The sequence below is a fragment of the Loxodonta africana genome, chromosome 3 (assembly GCF_030014295.1).
Source record: "Loxodonta africana isolate mLoxAfr1 chromosome 3, mLoxAfr1.hap2, whole genome shotgun sequence".
Lineage (NCBI taxonomy): Eukaryota > Metazoa > Chordata > Mammalia > Proboscidea > Elephantidae > Loxodonta > Loxodonta africana.
In genome coordinates, this window is record NC_087344.1 from 159,944,718 (window position 1) to 159,961,933 (window position 17,216).

A 17,216-nucleotide genomic window follows, 5' to 3' on the forward strand; every position below is an offset into this window, starting at 1 on the left:
TTGTAGAAGTATTTATGTTACATGTTTTCAGAGTTTGTGTTCTGACATCTTTTTTTTTTTAATACTTGTTTAAAGTGCTTGAGGGCTGAGTCCAAGTCTTCAATTTCCTAAGTGCCTACAGCTGTATTGCAAACTTTTGCCCAGTGATGACCTAGTCACTGTGATGGGATGGCAGGTGGGTCCAGCCACAAAAAGTGGTTTTAACTGGAAATGCTCTTGGCCTGCTATGTAACCTTATTCTCTATTGTTGCAGCTCGTTGCCTATTGGGAAAAGACTTTCAAGATTGACCTGTTCAGGCCACAGATTGGGGTGGTGAATGTGACAGATGTGAGTATCCCCCATGAAAGGTTGCTTAGGCACCGTCAGCCTGCCCTGTTTTCTGCCATGTGGCCTAGACTGTGAGATCATGTGGAAGAGTTCAGCCCCTTATGACACCAGCAGGACCCTTGGCCCTGCCTGAGGCTCAGGCAAATTGCTAGTGTGGCCCATGCCTGGTCTCTTTGCCAGTCCCCATCTGATTCCATGACTCTCTTCCGTGGGCACCATTCCATACTTATGTGGCCAGCTAAACCCAACTCACTGACTACTTGGGACTTTCTACCCAAGTAAATGCTCCTGGAGCTGTCATTACACAGTGGGTACTGGGTCAGCTGTGGCTCAGAAGCCCACACAGACAACTACCCCCCAGCCAGAACACCAGGCAGGAGAGTAGGCCTACAGAAAAGGAGGAAGAAAACAATGTGGGAGTCAGGGTAAGGGCATTTTCCCCACCATTCAGGCACCATTGAACTGAGGGTGGGTAAGGCTAGTGAGGTGGGCTGGCAGAGTATGAGGAATTGTAGACCTCAGTCCCCACACCTGATGCAGGTCCATGATAACAAAACAGGAGCATGACAGATACAACCAGGCAAATGAGGGACAGAAAGTGATGGTCACAGGGGATCTGCTAGAGCCATAATAAATTGTGATGGAATCTCTTGTGAGTGGGGGCCGGTTAGCATTATCTTTTTTCGCTCTTAGCAGTGCTTCATCACCTGGAGAACTCTCCATTCATTTATTTTGTAAACTACTTTTTCAATTAATAAGAATGACAATAACAACAACAACAAAATTTGCTCAAGATAGAACATTTTAAAACAAGACTCTAGGATATAAAATGAAAAGGAAAAGTTTTCCCGCTGCCCTAACTCCATCCCTAAGGGAACCATTGTGGGAGTTTCATGGGTGTCTTACCAGAAATTTCACATATTTAAAACGGAATGCATATTTCCTTTCGTATTATACAAACAGGATACTACACATACCATTTTTCAACTTGACATTTCCATTTAACAATGTGCACACATTCCTGATAAAATGAAGTGACCTCAGGGCCCACTCAACACGCTACTCTGGCTCGTCCTTCACGCACGCACTCACTCGCTCTCTCATTCTGTCCCTCACTGCAGGCCGACAGTGTCTGGATGGATATTCCAGATGATGACGACCTGCCCACAGCCGAGGAGCTGGAAGACTGGATTGAGGATGTGCTTTCTGGAAAGATAAACACTGAAGATGATGACAATGAAGACGAAGATGATGACAATGATGATGATGATGACAATGATAATTCTGATGAAGAGGATGACAGTGATGATGATGAATAGCCCCGACTTTAAATGATTCTGATGAAAACACAATCACATCTACCCACTATCATGCAGAAAGCAAAGGGTGGCAGCAGGTGGCCATGCCCCACGCTCAGCCAGCTCCTTTCTTTCCTCTAACATCTCCTTTCCCACCCCCCTGTCATCAGGAGCAGTACAGTTCAACAAATAATGCCTTGCTAAATCCGGCAATCCCACCCAGCAGGGGCCAGAAGGGAATTACTCCCATGTTGACTGTCTTGACTGCCATGAAACAGCTCTTGTTCTTTGCCAGACCATCAGGAGTCATGGCAGTCCCCAGGTCTGGCAGTTTGAGAAGAGTCCCGTGATACCTCTACTCAAATTTATTTTTTTCTGACTATGACAGTAACAGAACTGACATCTTACTAACTCACAAGTAGCCATGACCTTATAATCAGAGCCCAGGAAAGAAACACGATTAATCCATTTAGCACCTGCACCTGGAACATCAGTTAGGATCCCACCTCAAGCTAAGAAGATCCTTCTTAGGGAGGCTCAACCTTGGAAACAAGTTTATAAATCAACTTCTCTAGCTTTATTAAACATATTACTTATAATGTAGGCCAGGCCATTATGAGCTCAGATCCAAGCCTTTGGATGGCTTTTGAAGGGCTTTGAAACACCTGTGTACAGGTGTAACCATCATTTCTAGCAAATTAGGATACTGGGATGGGGGGGTTGATTTGCTCTCTGAATTTCTCTCTAGATGACAAGTTTCACATATACACATGAGGGGGTGGGAGCTGGAAGGATTAAAGGCTTTTAATTTTGCTGATGAGTTTTTGTCTTTGACTTGGTCAGTTGGGTTACTAGCCTGAGCTGGGATCTGGATTTCCCTTCTGTCCTTGCTAGTGAGCCAGTCCATTTCAAGTAAATGTTGGTTTTACCCCGAGGTCGATTCACTCGCCATTTACCAACACTCCCACTGTTGACTAGTACAACAATAATCGGAGTTCATAATAATGCCCTGAGGTGCTGAAAAAAATCCCTAAGTGCCTTCTAAATTGCCATAAAAGTTATATTATGCTCCGTAGTCTGAGATAATGTTCTAATTTATTCTCTTTCTTTTAACACATGTGTAGGGCACTGCACAAATTCTTTGAAAATAGGGCAATCCTTTTATAGAATAGTAGCTAACTCCACCATTAAACTCATATTTTGAAAACATTGAGACTCTTGAAGCTCTTCTCTCAGTTTTTCTGATCCTGCTCATTCAGAGAGATCCTGGCTCCTCTTCTACCTCTGATTGTTCCTTCTCTGGTTTCCCTTCTGACCCCACTTCCTTCAACTGTCCTTGAAATGTTAGTGTTCCAGTTTCTCTTTCAATGCATTTGCAAGGCAATATCTTCCATGGCCATCAACTACCACCTATGCGCTAATGACCTCCAAATCTGGGTCTCTAATTTTGATATCCCTCCTTGGTTTTAGACCATCTTTCAACTACCTCAGGGCATCTCGGCATTTCCATTTCCATGTCTCTTTCAACTCTATACTCACTTCCATGGCAATATCATCCATGGGGCATCAATTATCACCTATGTGTTAATGACCTTCAAATCTGGGTCTCTGATCTTGACATCTCTCCTTGGTTTTAGACCCAGTCATTGAACTGCCTCAGGACATCTTGGCTTGCATATTGCACAAGCTATTCAAACTCAATACAACAAAACCCAAACTTGTTATCTTTTCTGCTAAACTCATGCTTTTCCTCTTCACGGAGTCCCAGTTTGAATGAGTCATATCATTATCTATCCAGTTGCCTAGGTTATCTGAAGGTGTGCCTTTCACCTCTGCTCCCATGGCATTTTGTGCATATCCTGAATTGTGGCATTTATCATTTGAACTGTAACATACATTTGTATGCCTGTCCTTTCACTAAACTGTAGGCTCCCTGCTGGCAAGACATATATCTTTGTATCCCCAGCACCTAGTACTTTGCCCAGCACAAATTACTCTTTTATTGAGTATGGATGGATATAGGTGGGTGGATATTCGATTAATCAGAATATCCATAATTCACCTGCACTGCCAGGTATCAGAGCTTACAGTGTCTCCTTATTAAAAAAAAAAAAAATTTTTTTTTTTTTTTACAAAACAAGGCAGATGCTTCCCAAGCTGGGCTGTGTTGCCAGCCAGCCAGGCCCAGCTGCACCTTAAATAAGATCTTGGGAAAGTAAATTTTCAAAGCCATCTTGAAGCTAATCTTACAAATAGCCAAGGACTGTAGCCCATCAGGAAAGTGAGAGCATTCACTCATTCTCAGGGGCCTCAGTGATATGCATTAAGTCTAAATCACACATCGTGCTTCTATATTAAAAGGACTGGATGTTAAGCTGGGACTATCTGTAAGTAGTAGTGATGTTAGTTATTGATCTAAAACATTTTAAGCTGATATTTATGGAACACTTTTTATATGCCTGAGCTAAATGCTTTATATATATTATCTCATTTAATCCTCACAAAGATCTAATGAGGTGGGTCTTATTATTATCCCCATTTTACAGATGAGGAAAATGAATGAGACAGAGAAGGATCAAGTAATTTTCCCAGGGTCACACAAACACTTTTAAAGGATGTAAATGTAGCCCCATTTTTACACTTAAACCAAAGGATTTTTTTTTTTTTCCCTCAGAAAGTCCGGAGATGGACTCAAGTGAGTTTCCCATAATCCTCTTTACTGCTTGAACCACAAAAACATGTCCAGAGTAAACACAGAGAACACAGCCAAAAGTCAAATACAGTTTGGGGTTATCCATGCCAACATTAGCCTCTATAACTAGAAGATGCTTGTATGTCACACTGACACCAATATGAAATCGCCAAGTCTCTCCTGAAGCAGGGATATCACCCATGCCCACACTACTGCTGGGTGGCCCCATCTCCGACACTGGTACCATGTCAATATCCCTTACTCCACTTCCATAATCTGATAGCTTATCATCTGAGGTATTAAAAACTCTTCCAAATTTCTATAGCCCCATCATGGGTAAGTAGTTCCTGGGTGGTGTTGAATGTTTGGCTGCTAACTGAATGGTTGGAGGTTTGAGTCCACCCAGAGGCACCTCAGAAGAAAGGCCTGGCAATCTACATCCAAAAAATCAGCCATTGAAAGCCCTATGGAACCTACCCCCAAAAAAACCAAACCCGCTGCCGTCAAGTTGATTCCGACTCATAGCAACCCTATAGGACAGAGGAGAACACAGAGTTTCCAAGGAGCACCTGGTGGATTCAAACTGCCAACCCTTTGGTTAACAGCCCTAGCACTTAACCACTACGCCACCAGGGTTTCCTCTATGGAGCATCCCAGAAAACCAGTGCCAACGAGTCGATTCCAACTCACAGTGACCCTATAGGGCATTAAAAAAAAAAAAAAAAATCCCTTTAAATAAATTTATCTAAAATAGATGCATCAAAAATATCTAAACATCTAAAATAAATCAATAACTTAATTACCAAACCTTCCACAAAAATGATCCAATATCCTTCCAAATCCAGGTGTCAGGTATGTTTCTCCCACCCTACTTAACTCATAAGATCTTTTGCTTGCTGGTTTTCTCAGAAAGCCTGCTCCATTTCCAAGTTTCATAGCCTAAGAGTTTAATTTTTAGTAATCTACTCATTTAAATCATGTTTCTTGACCACAAAATGATTGACAACCTAGTAGTCTTTGTTACAATGGCAATTAAACTTTCCCTTTCAACTATCGTAACCATTGTCATGGTTCTCATAGACAGTTGACCAGTTACCTTGAAGAGGGTTTCAAAATTATGCAAGAGTAAAAATGTTCCCTAAAAAGTAAATAATTTTTTAGATTGAAATAATCATACGAAAAAAAGACACAATATATGATTTGGGATTTCAGTTTATTTTCCAAGTTTTACAGTATAAAAAATGTAAAGTGTGAAATGTTTTACAGTCAATTGGGACGGAGGAGGGCTATAACTGGAAGACCGAAAAGAGAACAAAATAACTTGGATGCAGGTCTGCTGTATGTCCGTCATAGAGGTTAACATTGCTATTAAGTTACAGTGAAGAGGTTCATAGCATAAATCTTAGGATGGTAAGTGAACATACATGTGCAGATGGTTGCTGGTTGTATAATTCATTCATTTACATGTTTTAAAACATCTCCATGGAGCCCATCACCCACTTAATGCAGGACATCATGCTCAGGCTTTGCCATACACACACAGTGGCCATGAGTAGAGGCTGGTTAGCAAAATTGTCCCTCCTGGTTACCAAGTACAGTATTAACTAATCAGAGAGAACACAAAAGTCCCTGGTCACGTATTTGCACAAAAAGTTATGACTCCATCAGACAAACAACTTCATTACTGAACTTGTCTAGGTTAATGCTGGATTCTAAATACAAAGCTATAAAGTCCTTTCAACTCAAGCAATTGTCAAATAAACTTCTCTCAAATAAGACCTGGCCCAGGCCTCTCTGGCCCACTCCCTAGCATCTTTTTTGAGGAAGTGGTCCGTCCTCATGGCAAGTTGAGTTCACCATCTCAGTGAGCCAGTATCCATCCGTCTCTAACTCCTATCCTTGCTGGTTTAGGACCAGGACAAATGTCCTTCGCTCTAAGCAATATACTCATGAACAATTGCTTGGAAATCAAATTTGGTTCATCATAATTTAGGGGTCCCAGAAGAAATTTGTCATTTAATGAAACCCTATAGTAAATCCATTATAAAAATAAGAAATCATCAAAGTTTGGGTCTTCTTATGTTCCTTAAAAAAACGCAAAATTATGATCAACACTAAGTGAATAGTCCATTACTTCTGTAACTGAGAGGCACTGGCAAATGAAAAGCAACTGCTGCCTCTTTCCACCTGGTCCCTGGAATGGCATGTGCGACTGTTCTAAAGTTCCCCATCATCATGATTTGAACTAAACTTGTCGCCTGCAGATCAGATGCCCCGAGTCCCATTACTAATTCCCTGAGCAGGTCTCTGGTCCTCAGAGATGAAGCTTTGATATGCTAAGGGACATACAAAACCAGACAATTGCATAATCAAATATTTCTTATCCAAATATTATTTCAGTGCCAAAGACACTCTTAAGAGAAAAGGCTGAGGGTTTATCACATTTGCCCTCAAGGCTTAGGACTAAAGTGTTTTATTTCACTAAGGCGCAGGATAAAATATTGATGTTCCTAGTCTGAGAGAGACCTTCAAATTGGTAAACTCTTGGCGCCATACTGGAAGTTACCCCTCAATGTGCTGCTTCAGGTTTTAATAATCTGTTGTTGTGTTGGAGAAATTCTAAAACAACCCACTGATGAGATTTATTTTACAAATGAAACAAAACCAACTGGGTTATCTAAGTAGAAATAAAGGACCCCTGGTGGCACAATGGTTAAGCACTCAGCTGCTAATCTAAAGGTTGGAGATTCAAACCCACCCAGAGGCTCCTCAGAAGACCTGGAGATCTGCTCCCATAAAGATTTTGGCCTTGGAAGCCCTATGGGGCAGTTCCGCTCTGTCCTACGGGGTCACTGAGTTGGACTGGACTAAACAGCACACATGTAAAAATGGGCAGGGCCTGGCAGAAGGGACCACCCGTGTCCTGAAATCTAATATTATTCAGTAGTTTGATATTTTTTATCCACCCTTTGGAAGTCTATCTTAGTTCCTAGAGTGGCAACACAGGGATGTGAATGCCACCTTCCCTTCCTGTCCTCCAATGAAAGCAAACAGTGGGAGAGAAAATGAGTTTATGCACATGGATCAAAACTCAAAGGCACTGAAGTAGAGAAAAACACCGCATTTTACAGTCCTATTTTATGTCTCGTCTTTTTTTTTTTTTTCTATCACAACTCCAAGTGTAGGGAAAAGCAGTGAAAATGTGAGCCTCCTGCTGAGAACATCGATTTTGAGGAGAGGACTCTAGTTCCAAACTTCCCTAGAGCTGGGCCTGCACACAGACCCTCTCCCACCCCTAGCAGTTAAGAGGCTGGACGTGATTTTATCACAGTACCAGGAAGGCCAGGGCAAGCCTCTGCACACCTCACTGTGGCCAAGACTCCAGCGGGGTAGTCCTGCTGTGCACTGCGCCCAGGATAAAAAAAACCCACTGCCTCTGAGTAGATTCTGACTCATAGCTACCCCATAGGACAGAGTAGAACTGCCCCATAGAGTTTCCAAGAAATGCCTGGCGGATTTGAACTGCTGACCTCTTGGTTAGCAGCTGTAGCACTTAACCACTATGCCACCAGGGTTTCCACGCCAGGGTAAAAAAAGTAGAGGCAAAACCAAAGGGGAGCTGCCAGGAACAATGCACCTGTGTTCTACATCAGGTGCAACCCTGGCAGGGCTGGGTTCGCCTGGGGGAGTAGGCGATTCTGAATTCTTTCAACTGAAATCTCCTAGGAATCAGCCAGCACTATGAAGTAAGGCCACAGCTCTCACACAAACCCAAAGTATAAGACCAGAGTGATTCTACCCTCATCAAACATCCCACTCAAGGTTCTGGCTCAATGGTAAGTGTCGCTAGGTCCCTCTACTTCATCCCGAAATGCCAACTCGTTTATATCCTTTGGTTCATACCTCTAGGTACCGAGGGAAGAGGGTTCAGAATCAAACACCTTGATTTTTTAATTTCATTTACTAGCCAGGAGGCATTGGACAAGTCTCTCCCTCTTTGATGTTTCTTTTTTTATTACCCATAAAAGAGTTAACCCCTATCTGAAGGGACTGGGAGGGTAATATGGCTGCCTACAACAGTGCCTAGCATACAATGCCTGATGTGAGTAGCCATCCCCTCTTTGACCAAAATATGCTTTGTCAAAAACATGACTCAAAAACCTAATTTTCTTCACATCCAGTTGGTTAAAGCTCAATACAATGAACTTCAGTGACGTGTCTAAGCTATCTCAAATACTATTGCACTGAACACCATTCAAGAACTGTGCTATGGGCTTAAGGATATTTTCTATTTATAATAGAATATGACTATGAGGTTACATAGTATTCACAGTAGTGATTTATTTTTTATAATAAGACCTAAAAAGCCCAAACTCTGCAGAGAAATACTTACATCACTTTACAACCGCAGGACTTTAAATAAATATGTTAACATTTCCGTGCTTTGAGTAAGCGATCATTGCTTTTTTACAATTTCTAAGTCATACTGTGAGATTTTATATAGTAAGGCTTTCAGGGTAGCCAAGCTTGAGCAGTAATTATCACAGAGCTTCACCTTTCTTTCTGTTACTTGCTGTTTGGGGGTAGGGTCTTGGAGAAAGATAGATTATAAATGGATTTTGCTTGCAGGGTAGCTGGCTCACCAGAAAGTATTTCTGTGCTAAAGCCATTTACTCCTGAGAACCAATGGAACTGAAGAATAAAGGAGGGGAGGGAGAAGTAACTGGCTCTGGCTTTAGAGTAACCTCCCAAAAGACAGGCACTATTGAGAAGTCTCTAAAACATAGCGCATACATAGAAACACAATTATACACCCTCACACTCACCTATATAAACACATACACAAATATCTGCTGGCATACACGCCCACCTGCTACAGATAACTAGGATGTCAGGATGTCTAACGTATAAATGTGCTATCTGGTAACATACACTCAGAATGTTCACATGTATGGAAACAAATACATGTCCCCATGTAGGGAGCCTTACATAGCAGGATTTGTGGTTGGGGGTTAGGAGGGAGAGGGCAATCAATTTTGGTCAGCCAATAGGCTCACAGCATCCCACAGAGGTACAGCCATATCTAAATACATGCGGCACCCAAGGGTGAAGATGAGATGTAACAATGCGAATACTCAACTACCACCAACCACGGCAGAGGGGAAGGGCGAGCACCCCGTTCCCATCCAACACACCAGCACAGCTGCAATCTCCCCCTTGACAAGGACTTCCAGTGAGCCGCAACACAACAGGGCCACCTACCTCATACCATTTGCTGTACAAAATTTGCCTTCTACATAGATTGAGAAGGGGAGGGCAGAGAGGGAGAAAGGGAGACAATAGTTGGGCAAAACAAAAATAAAAAATTGGAGGTCAAGCAATCACAATAGCTGTTGAGTTTTTCTCAGGGGGCTTACTTTATAAACTTGAGCAAAAGTGTTCTGCATTTTGACTTAACTGATAATGCAAAGGGCATATGAACCGAATAATCTTAAAACTCTTTCCAACTCTAGGAACACAGACTTTTTTTTTTTTTTTTTTTTAACATTCAGCTTATGGCTTATTAAAAACTCACACCTTCACTAAACTATATGCTTAGGAACAAAAAGTAAACTCTTGGTTAGAACATCGCCAGGGAAGAGAGCAACTGCAGACATACACTCTTCATAAAGCTCACCTACGCTAACACTTCATGCTCAGATTTTAATAACTTCGGCTGAAAGTTATGGAAAAATCTATAAACATTTAAGGCAAACGCAATCCTGTATCCTCTAAAGTGATCGTATATTCTACTAGCCTCGGGGCAGTTTACCCCCTTTTAAAAAGAACAGCCTATTGGTCTCAAGAACTAAAATAAAAATGCATTGTGTTGAACTGTGTGATGCAGCTTTCTGAAACCTGAAATTTTTAAACGCCATTTACACTGTTCCCAGCGCACCAGTAACTCAAGCTATTAAGAGGTTGAAAGCGCAAAGGCTTTACAAAGATCCTGTATTTTATTTTGTTATTCTTTCAAAAAGGACTCAATACATTGTCAGTGTAAAAAAAAAAAAAATCGATATTCAATTTAAAAGCAGAACAATAACTTTAGAAAGTCTGACAATCTCCTACGCAAAGGATGGGAGGGGGGAGAGAGAAAATAAATTCCTTAATTTAACCTTTCTCCACCAGGCCGGGAATGCAGATGGCTCCAACTCAACCCCTTCTGGACTGGTAATTTAAGATAGGGTCTGAAGCACAGAATTTTAAAACACTGATGAACAGTGTCAGTAACTATGCTGCTGTTGTTAGCTGCTGTCAAGGCCACTCAAATTCAAGACGCTTTTAGGTCTAACAGAACGAAATGCTGGTTGGTCCTGAGCCATCGTCACGATCTTTGATATGCTTGCGCTCAAGTAACTATATGTAGTTAGTTGGTGGCACAATTAACTGTAAGTAGTTAACTGGTGATGCGATGGTTAAGCACTCAGCTGCCAACTGAAAGGTTGGTGGTTCAAACCCACCCAGTGAGTGGCTCTGTGGGGGGACGACCTGGCGATCTGCTTCTATAAAGATTACAGCCAAGAAAATGCTATGGGGCAGTTCTACTTTGTCACATAGGGTCGCTACTGACGCAACTGCACACAACAACAACAAAGATACATGTATGGCATTTCCAACTGCACTGTGTTCATGATGCAGCAGCCATCAACGCCTTCTCTCGTCTGGACATTATCATCTTTATGCAGCCAAAGTCTCATACACATTCACCATCCTCCACCATCATTCACCCTATCTTCCAAAATATATTTCCTGAGAAAGCATCATCATAAGGAACTTCCAGTATGAAGGGACCTCAGGCAAAAACTAAGAAGAAAAGCACCACAGTTAGATGGCATGTATTTTTCATCAACGGAAACATGCAGTTAATGTACACCTTGGCTCCCTGCCACAGCCACTCACTTCCTCTTCCTTCTTTCCCAACATATCTTTGTGAGCTGTAGGCTGTCTATTCAAGAAGGGTGTTTACTTTTTCAGGTACAGGTGTATTACAAATATCCAAAGCCAATTTTGATTTTAAAAATGATAAATACTGTACCACGTCCAAAACACAGAACAGTGAGAGTATGCACACATACAGAGCATTTTGACAGTGCCCTCCTTCGCTAAAGCAAGGTAACTGATTTCCCTAAATACCTAGCAAAAGCGAGACTGCATACTTTCTCAAGGTCTGCTGTGGAGGCGGGAGGCAAAGACAGCCCCCCGCAAGGTGGCTGCTGGACTCTGGGACGGCTCCGGCCCCGGGCAGCCTCTGTCCCCCAGGGCCAGGGGAGAGCATAATGAAACCAGCTGCATTACAGAAACAGACCATGTATAAATCATTCTGGACCCAAACCTTTGTTCCCTACTTCCCCTTCTCTAAACTCGACGGCCTATACATTTTCCTTCTCCCCACTCTACCAGCTCCTCAAAGTAATTTAAATGTCAGAGGCTGAACCAGCTCCTTCACTGGTAGTAACCAGCAGGGGTGACGGGTCGCACAATGATGGTGGTCAGAAAATGCAGGGACTAGACATCAGCAGTTGCCATTGTGGTAGGCAATGTTTGGTCTCTCTTGACAGGGTGGCTTGGTATTAAACTTGGTGAGAGCTTATCTCCCTGGAAAATTAGATAGCACCAAGCTGTACCAGGCAATCCCAAGGTCACAGTGTTAGTCTCCCCCTGATTGGTGTAGGCTGTGGGGAGGGGAACTGGGTTGGTTGGGGTTCCTGCTGGCTTGCTCTCACTGTCCTCCTGGCAGGCACTCCACACTTCTCATATGGAGGACTGACCTGTGCAAAGGGCCTGAGAGCACAAAGAGGCAGGTCCCAACAGGCCCTGAAAGACCGACCCCTCCTGGTCAGACCTTCTAGCCAGGTGGGGCTGTGTGGGGCGTGTGTTAGGGACGGTGGGATGGAGCACAGACGTGGTAGACAGTCACAGGCACAGGGAGGGGCTACTTGTTTTGTCAGTAGGGAAATGGGGTAAGAAACAGGGCACGTAGGTTTTCTCTTTGGGAAAAAAATAAACTGATAGTGCACATTTTTTTTGTGATATTTCTCTGAAGAACCTAAGGCAACAAAGAACAAAGATAAAGGAAGGCATTTTCTGAACTGCCCATGGCTCCATAAAGGTGCTGTGGAACTGGACATTTGCACACCGATATACGTGGACATGTAGTGTCTGGTTTCTTGAAAGAGTAAAGACGTGTGCCCTAGGCGTCTACGGGTGGGTCCAAAAGAAGCAATGGGAAGACGTGGCCATGGAGCAAAGACAGGGACTAGTTGTAAGGCAAGGTTCCCAAGAATGCACCAGCTCTAATTTGGTTTACAGCTGCAGAGAAACTGCAGGGAACAGCTTCTTGAGAAGTCCCATTGACAACAGTCAGACGATGTCAGTCATTTTTTCCAGGGCAGATGTCCCCTGCTTCCTTCCAGATAAAGTGCAGATGGTCAAAGGGTACTGGTCTATCATCTGCCAGTTTCAGTCAGCAATCAAGAATCCAAAAAAAAGACACCCCTCTGATATACATATATATTTCTATATATATTCTTTTTTTTTTATAAAGCCACAAATATAGAACTTTTAAACCGACGTCTCAGACTGTAAGCGAAGGACGAATTTGTGAGACTTGGGGTCTATGAACTCTTCCGAGAGTATAATAAAAGGAATTTTCTTCACATTGACAACGAGGCTGAAGTCCAGGCACTTAAGGACGAAAGTGATTCCATCCTTTAGCCCGTTAGTCACTGCCTCATCACTGACAAGTCTCCACTGTGTAGAGAGCCACCGATCCTTGTCATACTGCAGGGTGGGACCAGCGCTGAGGTAACGTTCTAGGAAGGCCTGAAAACAGAGGAGAAAGATGGTTAAGGAATAAGCACCCAGTTCCAAGCAGAGCCCTGCCTCAATCTCTTCCAGAGAGCTATCCATTCTTATGCTGACAACAAATGACTTTCAAACAAATCGAGACTTTATACCAGAGCCCAGCTTATCACACTAAATTCCCAATGGATTCTCTCAGTGGAGTCATTATTGCGGAGCGAAGACTTTTTAGGTTTCCTCAGTCTCCTTTGCCATTTTCCAAGTTAAAGGCTGAAGGTGGTGGTAACCACAGAGGAATGGGAAGGTAGGACGGCAGGGATCAATGTTTGCCCAGAAGCCTTCCCTGATCCACCAGCCCACTCCAACAGTATGAACCCCACTGTACCCTGGTGGTGCAGTGGTTAAGAGCTCAGACTGCTAACCAAAAGATTGGTAGTTCGAATCTCTTTGAGGGCAGGATTCTGTCCTATAGGGTTGCTATGAATTGGAATCAACTTGATGGCAATGGGTTTTTTGGCACCTACGCTCAAGTCATATGGGCGCCTATCACTGCTTTTACATGCTTGTAGGTCTGTCTCCTCCTACTAAACTGAAAGTTCCTTCGAGCACAAATACACAAATATACTTGCACACCTCAAAATGCATGCTCTATCATTTCCTGGCTGTGTGACTTTGGACAAGGTATTTAACCTCTGTGTACCTTGGTTTCCTCAGCAGGAAGTGGAGATACTAACAGTACCAAACTCAGAGGGCCACTGTGAGGATAAAATGGGAGAACTCTTATAAAACATGTACAGTCATGCCTGGCACCCAGTAACTGTGCAATCAACCTGCATGATGGTTATTACAGGTTGAACTGAGTGTGTACATAGCAAGTCCAAGGGATGAGCAGACAACATCCACCTGCCTTCTCATGAGTTCTCTTCTCCAACAGCACCGAGCTCCTTGGAGTTCTGTCAGCCCTGTGCCTTCACGTATGCTGCTCTTCTTGCTACTTACCATTAAGTCTTCGCTCACATCACCTCCCTGAGTCTCTCAGACCGATTACCATGGCCTCCTCTAAGCTCCTGTGATCCCTGGGCATGACTCTAGTGGGAGATCTTACTTCCTGAACATTTACTACTGATTTGCCTGTCCGTCCCTGACACTAGTTCTTATTAGCATTGAGCGTAGGAACCATGCTTTTGTTTTTGTTTTTAATTTGAATTTCCAGTGTGCCTTCCTTGCATATAGTAGGCATTCAAGAGCATGTGCATTAAATCAATAAATACACAGATTTAGCATGGGGTGAGGGAAAAAGAATGAACCACTAACACAGACAGAAAAATACTGGGCTATATCAATCTTGTCCTAGGCACAGGCCAAGGATAATTTTTTTAGTGGTATCGCCTTCAGTGCACACCTCACTGCTACTTCCACTTACATTATTTCTGATCTGTGGGGCAGATTCTAAGGCAGAAAGGAGAGCTGTATCTGTCATATAAACATGTCAAATGTAAAAATAATTTTTAGGGATCGGTAAGAAAAAAACTCCAAATATAGAGAAATAAATTAATAAGATAAACTTTAGACTAATAATATTAATGGAAATTAAAAAAATAAAAATTAGAGAAATATGAATTAAAATTTTAAAAATCTCTATTTTCCTCCTGCCAAATGGGCAATGATTAGAAAAGAACGATAACACGCAATGCTGTCAAGGATGCAGAGAAACAGTCTAAAGTATAGTTCTATATGGAACATACTATCTTCTGCATATTCAGACACATTTTGCCTACTTGCAACCATACTATTCATACTATTTTGTATTCTGCTGCTCTTGAATTTAATATTTTAACAGATATTTTCTCACATTTCAACAGGTGAGATACCATACAATTTTTAAGCCACTGCTCTGTTATTTCCAGTTTGGCGTTATTACCAGTTTTTTTGCAAAAACCACCTTCATGTATATTCATGGATATTACCTGCTTATGCTGAATACTTTTCTTAGGATGAGTCCTAGGAGTCAGATTCTGCTGAATCAAAGAAAATGGAACTCTTTATGGTTTCTTCCTGAATATTCCTAAGTTGTTGTTATGATTGACAACGCAACCAGCAGTGCGCAAGTATACTCCTTCAACCTCACCAGCATGGTGTTATGTATGAATGGTTACGTATTTACTTATGTCAAGTTCATTTAGTCCCCACCAGGTGATTTATGTGCCATGTTGCCATATTTAATATGATTCTTACACAATGACCTTGTCGGGTACTGCTATCATTATTTCCATTTTACAAACGAGGAAACAAGCGTAGAGTAACTTGTTCAAACTCACAAACCCATTAAGTGGTGGGGCCAAGATTTGAACCCACCTTTGTATGCTCTGGTGTCACAGTGGTTAAGAGCTACAGCTGCTAACCAAAAGGTAGGCAGCTCGAATCCACCAGCAGCTCCTTGGAAACCCTATGGGGAAGTTCTACCCTGTTCTGTAGGGTCATTATGAGTCAGAATTGACTCAACGACAACAGGTTTTTGTATGAAGAGAGATTATTTGCTAAACCCTTACTCTATTTTGCCTCCTTGACCACACGCCTCTATTAGCAATATGGCCATTTCTTGTAATATCTCTAACATCATAAGCCAAATGACCATTCCATAAAACTAATTTTATAACATTCAAAATGTCTAACAAAGTGACAGCATTATTTCTACTGCCAATAGTAATAGCCACTTACTGAATCCTTACCAGAGTCAGGAGCTCTTTTAAACATGTCACATAAATTAACTCTTTTAGTTCCCACAGCAACCCAATGAAGTAGGCATTAAGTATAAGCCCCATTTTACAGATTAGAAAGCCAAGGCACAGAGCCATTAAGCTATTTGCCCAAGTTTACACAGCTAGTTGGTGCAGAGCCAGGTTGGAACAAGTCAATCTGGCTCCAGAATGCCTGAACCACTACTCATACTGTCTCTAAGTGAAAGTCTTTCCTTTGCTTCAATCTTACCCATTGCCGTTGAGTCGACTCCAACTCAGCAACCCTACAGGACAGAGTAGACCTCCCCCATAGGGTTTCCAAGGAGCAGCTGGTGGATTTGAACTGCCAACCTTTTGGTTAGCTGTGGAGCTCTTAACCACTACGCCACCAGGGCGCTGCTTGAATCTAGAGGCCTTCAAAAGACATATTTAAAAAAATGTACCAAGATAATATAAAATAAGTGAGAACCACGAATTCTTATTAACTGGTGTTTTAGAGAAGCCTTAGATTTTATCATTTGTGGAAACACTCAAAAATGTGATTTGTCAAGCTCTATGACAAACCTGGCGGGGGTCGGCAGAGCCCCCCCAGAGAAGCTCACCTTTGGGGTCATGCTGTTGGTGATGCAAAAGGCCAGGTGCTGCAGAATGCTCTCCATGCTGTGGTAGTTCTGCTGCCGAGTGGTCCGCAGGTACTTCTGCAGAGCCCTGGCCATGGAGGGGAAGATGGCCTGGGCAGCCTCCCTGGGGTCCATCACCTCCCCTGGGGCTTTCTGCTGCTCCTCAGCCTGGAGACGCTGGATGTGGATGAAGGCCTCTTCCACTGCAACCACCAGCCTGGGAAGGTGAATGGCAACCCAGTCATCAGCATGGTGCCTACCACAGGCTTGAAAAACAAGTTATCATGATTCCTGATCAACTTGCTGCCTCTAGTCCCTGACCACCTCACACAAGGCCCAGTTATGGTGCTCGCTTCCTTAGTTGTCAGTCCAGTTGGTTGAGAGGAAGGGAAGTGACAAAGGAAGTGTTATGGGTTAAATTGTGTCCTCCAAAAGATATGTTGAAGTCCTAACCCCTGCACCTATGAGGGTGACCCTGGCTGGGAAATAGAATTGTTTTATTATGTTAATGAGGCCATATCAGAGTGGGGTGGGTTCCAAACCTAATCACTTCTGAATGGGTCTTATAAAAAGGGTAGATAGACCTGGAAAAACACACACACATACTCACTCACTCACTCACTCGGGGATGAGACCACATAGGATCCACCTATAGGCCCAGAAATGCCAAGAAATGTTCAGGGCTACAGAACCTGA

The 17,216-nt window shown here is 42.8% G+C and overlaps 2 protein-coding genes across 2 annotated transcripts in view; one reads left to right on the forward strand and one right to left on the reverse strand.

Annotated features, from left to right (window-relative positions):
* Positions 1-1,996, forward strand: part of CASQ2 (calsequestrin 2) — a 105,172-nt gene extending 103,176 nt beyond the window's left edge. The window contains exons 10-11 of the mRNA XM_003409607.4: positions 254-328; positions 1,450-1,996. Coding sequence (XP_003409655.1) covers positions 254-328; positions 1,450-1,647 — 273 coding nt within the window. The 3' untranslated portion in view covers positions 1,648-1,996. The remainder of the gene's footprint in view (positions 1-253; positions 329-1,449) is intronic.
* Positions 1,997-5,514: 3,518 nt separating this feature from the next.
* Positions 5,515-17,216, reverse strand: part of VANGL1 (VANGL planar cell polarity protein 1) — a 72,944-nt gene continuing 61,242 nt past the window's right edge. The window contains exons 7-8 of the mRNA XM_064282380.1: positions 16,503-16,737; positions 5,515-13,183 (exon numbers count right to left, since the gene is read on the reverse strand). Of these exons, the coding sequence (XP_064138450.1) occupies positions 12,923-13,183; positions 16,503-16,737 (496 nt within the window). The 3' untranslated portion in view covers positions 5,515-12,922. The remainder of the gene's footprint in view (positions 13,184-16,502; positions 16,738-17,216) is intronic.